Source organism: Penaeus japonicus, unplaced genomic scaffold (genome assembly GCF_977035675.1).
Source record: "Penaeus japonicus unplaced genomic scaffold, GWHDUDI00000001_assembly GWHDUDI00000001, whole genome shotgun sequence".
Lineage (NCBI taxonomy): Eukaryota > Metazoa > Arthropoda > Malacostraca > Decapoda > Penaeidae > Penaeus > Penaeus japonicus.
The window spans coordinates 17,182,503-17,187,502 of record NW_028234403.1 but is presented as its reverse complement, the minus strand read 5'-3'; the positions used below and the strand labels follow the sequence as shown (position 1 = coordinate 17,187,502).

The following is a 5,000-nucleotide window of genomic DNA, read 5'->3' as shown; positions in this document are numbered from 1 at the left end:
AAAGTGGTGCCATCTAGGTTTTGGATGTTAGGTTTGCTTAATATTACAGGAATTATAGCAATTATGTCTGCCATTATCATCTTCACTCACTCCTTACTCATAGCACAATAAAACAGCATAGTGATCCAAAATCCCTGAACGTCATGTGTGTCATGATGCTTGTTGTCAGGCCAAAGCACCTGTGTCATGTATGTCACGACACCTGTCCGCAATGGGTTAAGCCAGTCATATGACACAGATATCTCTCACTACAATAAAACACAAAAATGGCTCTAGTTTTACATTGTGACTGAAAGAGAGTAGGAAAAGTCAAGGTATGTTGCATAAAGTTGTGAAATAAATCCAGAGACTGGGCAAGCAAATCTATACCTGTCTGCAATGTCCACAACTTGTTCTTTTAAGCTTTTCTTTTATATTCTAAGCTTTGTCAATCATACCACACTTCAACTGCAGAAAATGAACCAAAAAAAAAAAATCAATCATAGTGAGTGTTGTATATGAATACCATAAAAAATTAACATGGATAATCATATGCCTGATTAACTGTTGAAACCAAATCATTCCTCTCAGCCTTCATTTTATTTTCTAAACTTTTTCAATCACATCTCGAAAAGTACATAAATTGTACTTTAAAATACAATGCCAAAGGGAGGTAATCACAGTAACAAGGGAGTGTTTGCTGCAGCCCAATATTCTTCACCAAAAGCAGGGGAACTGAATACTGAGACTGAGTTGTGTATTTTCAAGTTACAGTTACAGTGTTTATGTTACTCTGGGTCATAATTTGAATCTGAATTGTTGCATTATACTATAAAATACTTGTTATAACCTAATATTCTTTCAGGTTGTATTCATTAGCAAAATTGTTGTACTTTAGCATGGTATAAACAAGTTGAAGTTCACACGTTATATCTAGGGAGACTCCAAGAATTGGCATAAAAATCAGGAGGTGCAAACGCATATGGGCCAAACCATCATTCAGCTACCAATACCCTTGTCATGCTTACTTGATATGATTCAGTTCCTGTTCCTTTATCTTTTCACTTTATCATGTACTTTACCAGTTATACATAGCTGAGATTTGTTTGTCTTTATCAGAGTGCATAGCACAGAGGCCACAGTATTACTTGATTTACTTTTTCTTTCAGCATATTATTTTACTTTCTTTAATAATGCTGTTTTCTGCATTCTATTTGACCAGTACCCTTGATATTGTTTGATCATTATGTAGTCCTATTCTGAACATGTACCAAAAGTTTGTTTATCTATGGAAGCCAGTTATAATGACAAATTAAAATGATGGAGCACCAAGATCTCCACAGCCTCTGTACCCAAAGGGCCAATAAACCTCCACCACAGCTAGTAACTTAGAGCCTCAATATATCCCTGGCAATTTATTGCCAAATATGGAACCAATGCCAGCTCTATCTTGTGAGAATATACTTGGTGGAGGCTTGCTTGCTGTTGTTAAAGGCAATTGATTGGTTTGCAACACTGTCACTGACTCTTGTGGAACCTTAATCTATCCCTTCAAAAAGGAGGCCAGTAGGAGGTGTAGCCTCGGACTAGATATTTTTTTTAAGTTGTTATTTGGGGGATCTTCATTTTTCAATGTTTTCTTGAAAAATCCACTGGCCTGCCCAGATATTGAGACCAATATTATCACTATGATTGGTTTCAGGAGACTAAAACTGCTCTATTTGTTTCCCTATTGTTCCTCTCCAAAAGGACTATCTTTTAGTCTATGAAACCACAATGCTGCAGATTACACATTACCAAAGAAAATAGCTTTATGATTCCTCCATTTTTATTGATGAATTATGCCACTCTAACAATAGGAAGTGTTAAGATCATTATCAAGAAAAGAGTTGTGTTTGAAGAATATAAAACTACTTAGCTATATCCTAAAACTAAGGTCGATACATTTTTCTCTTTCCTCAGATTCCTAAGTATATGAAGGATAAGTGGGTAGAATGCCCAGGAGATGTTGGAAAGCTCAGAATCAACAAGTAAGTTCAGCATTATTTTGGAATGTTAAGGTTTTTATTTTTTGGCACATCTGTCATATATGTAGTCTCATGATATGATATTTATGTAAGCTCTGCTGTTTAATGGAATTGTTTCTCTTTTTAGGGTCCCAGGAAAGGTACCAACAGTCACATTCAAGTCCTCAGAAAACATGATGGATAGCAAAACCCCAAGAGAACACAAATTCATTTTGCACAGTGTAAAAGAACAAACTTTAGGGGTATTTTCACACACAGTCTGTGAGTATATACTATAACAGTTTATCAAAATGTATTGCCCAATTTGTGTGTTGTTTTTGAGTATTAGATATGGTTATTTGCTTTGTTGTGATTTTCATATTCATAATTATACTCATTCCAGCCAGTGGAAACAGTGATGCTGTTGTTCCTGAGACTGAGAAACTGTTTATGGAAGGGCAGGTCATCCAGAAGTTTGAGTGTCAGCCTGTTGGTTAGTGGTCTTATCAACTTAAAAAAAAATGTCCAGGTATTGGATATAATGTACCTAAAATAAGATCTGCTATAAAGATGTAAAATAAATTATGTCTTATTGTTTTTATTAAATCATGATAACAAAGGGTAGACAAAATAACTTCATTTTAATTTCTAGTGGATACATATTACCTGAACCAGAAGAGAGAAGCTGTGAAGAAGGCAGCCCAGCCATGTCGCCAGTCTATGTTCATCCAGAGGCCTGTCTCAGTCTACCGCCCAATTGCAGCTCACAAGCACACTGTGAGTAGTTAGTTTCATTGTAAACTACTTATCATATTTGTACAAGAAGTAATCACTGTTTCAGTAATAAGTATATTCAGCTTTCTTATTTGTTCGGGGGCTCTCTTCATTTCCATTCATCTCTCATCCTATAAAAAAGGCAGTTTGATCAATGTGTTTCTGTTTGTTGAAATATTAAAAATATGTTATTTCATGCAAATATCAAATAATTCCCTTCAAGAGTTATATAAGTGAGAAATACAATAATCTTATCTAATAAGCACTTTAAAGTTGGATTTACCAAATTTAATTTAAATGCACACACTAATATATTTTGTTTTGATTTTTACAGTAAATTATTCTATCAGTTTTTCAGTTATATGACACACAAAATTCAATCTTTTTTATGTGTGTGCTGCTCAAATGGGGAGAGAACTGTCAATGTATATTGTGTAGTCTATCAGGATTTGTACCCTGCAGATAGCAATAATGTTGTATAATTTTCTTCAATTTACATCATGTTGAAACAGCTATATTATTTGCTCCTAAAGGATACATCAACTTATGATCTGATTCAGAAGTGTACTAAACAATTATTGTTTATCTTATTCAATCCACATAAAAAAATCAGTTGTATCATTGGAATCTACGTGTCAAAATCTACGTAATGATACTGGAAAATATTACAATCAAATAATTTAAACAGATTTGACAAGATTTTGAATAATCCATACTGTATTATACCGTATATCACATCTTTGATAATTGAGATAGATGTTGAATATTAAATTTAAATAAACATGTGACATTTACTTTTATGATATTTTATTGATGTACTTTGTTTTCCATTTTGTGCTAGATGGAGACAGAAGAACGCAAGAAGGCCGAGGGTAAGAAGGCTAGGGATGACAAGGACAAAGTCATGGAGATGCTCTTTGCTGCTTTTGAAAAACATCAGTACTATAACATCAAGGATCTACAGAAGATCACACGTCAGCCTATTGTAAGTCTCTCTGTGCATATATTTGTGAACAAATATGTTATTGATATTTATTATGACTTAGTTTTATCCTTCTGTATGGAGATGGGGAAACTATTTCCTTTGTACACATGAAATTTTAAACTTATAAACAGTTGTCTTTTCAAAGATTCATGTTTCTAAAATTTAAATTAGTAAGAGTTACTTCAGGCATTTTCAGTAGGCAGCATGTATTCTAATGAAGAGTGTTAAATAGAAGAGCCATCTTTTGAAATTATTAGGTTTTCAACAGAAGTCATAAAACATTCATCTTTTAATTTTTTTGTTTTTCTCTTTTCTTTTTTCAACAGACTTACCTGAAAGAGATATTGAATGAGGTGTGTGACTACAATGTCAAGAACCCCCACAGGAACATGTGGGAATTAAAGCCTGAGTACCGGCATTATAAGGCTGACGAGGTTGAGGCAGCAGATGATCCTAATAGTGACTAAGAATGACTAGAATATAGCTAAGGCATTTTTACCATAGGGCTCATGTTGATGAATTCCCCTTCCTTATCCTGTCAATCTTTATTTTGTTGTTTATGGTTGTTCATGGTCATACTGTGATCTGATATTTAAAAAAAGAAACAAAAAAAAGTTGGTTCTTGTGTTTTTTATTGTTGTCTTCCGAGTATGAAGGGAACTGAAAGTTATTGTTTTTTATGAGAAACATTTTTTTAAGGGTTTTAAAGTATAAGGCCCCATGTCAAACATGTGCACTTCAAAATATTAGGCTGTGGTATGAATCTTACATATATTTCTAAGATAATACTTAGGTATTCTGGCATAATGGAAATAGAATTGAATTTATGCCAAGACTAGTAATTATGTTTATTTACATGAAGGATCCTGGAAATGTGAGAGATAGTTTACGTATTTATTTTTCAATATCACAGGTGTTCATTCATGTTGGGTTTTCATGTCCATATCAGGAAGTCGTTTGGTTGCCATATGTTACATTTCTTTTTTCTACTGTATCATCTTATTTAATTTTGCATAACATGACCTTCAATTATTTTAGTATATATGTTATTTTCTCATTGAGAACTCAAATGAAAAATTGGTGATACTCCGTTTATTTCTTTTTTGATCATTAATGCAATATACACTAAATATTACATTTTATCTGTGTCCTGGAAGTATATTTCCTCTGGATTGTAGAAGTATGATGTCTCACAATATATTTAGATCATAAAACCATTCCTTTTTTTTTGTATTGATCTGTCAAATAAATTATTT

General features: G+C 33.1%; 1 protein-coding gene across 1 annotated transcript in view; it reads left to right on the top strand.

Moving 5' to 3' along the window:
- The window catches only part of TfIIFbeta (transcription factor TFIIFbeta), a 6,938-nt gene that overhangs the window by 1,931 nt on the left and 7 nt on the right, over positions 1 to 5,000 (top strand). The window contains exons 2-7 of the mRNA XM_043037902.2: positions 1,942 to 2,009; positions 2,134 to 2,267; positions 2,389 to 2,478; positions 2,638 to 2,762; positions 3,601 to 3,744; positions 4,071 to 5,000. The exon at positions 4,071 to 5,000 is cut by the window's right edge and continues 7 nt beyond it. Coding sequence (XP_042893836.1) covers positions 1,942 to 2,009; positions 2,134 to 2,267; positions 2,389 to 2,478; positions 2,638 to 2,762; positions 3,601 to 3,744; positions 4,071 to 4,211 — 702 coding nt within the window. The 3' untranslated portion in view covers positions 4,212 to 5,000. The remainder of the gene's footprint in view (positions 1 to 1,941; positions 2,010 to 2,133; positions 2,268 to 2,388; positions 2,479 to 2,637; positions 2,763 to 3,600; positions 3,745 to 4,070) is intronic.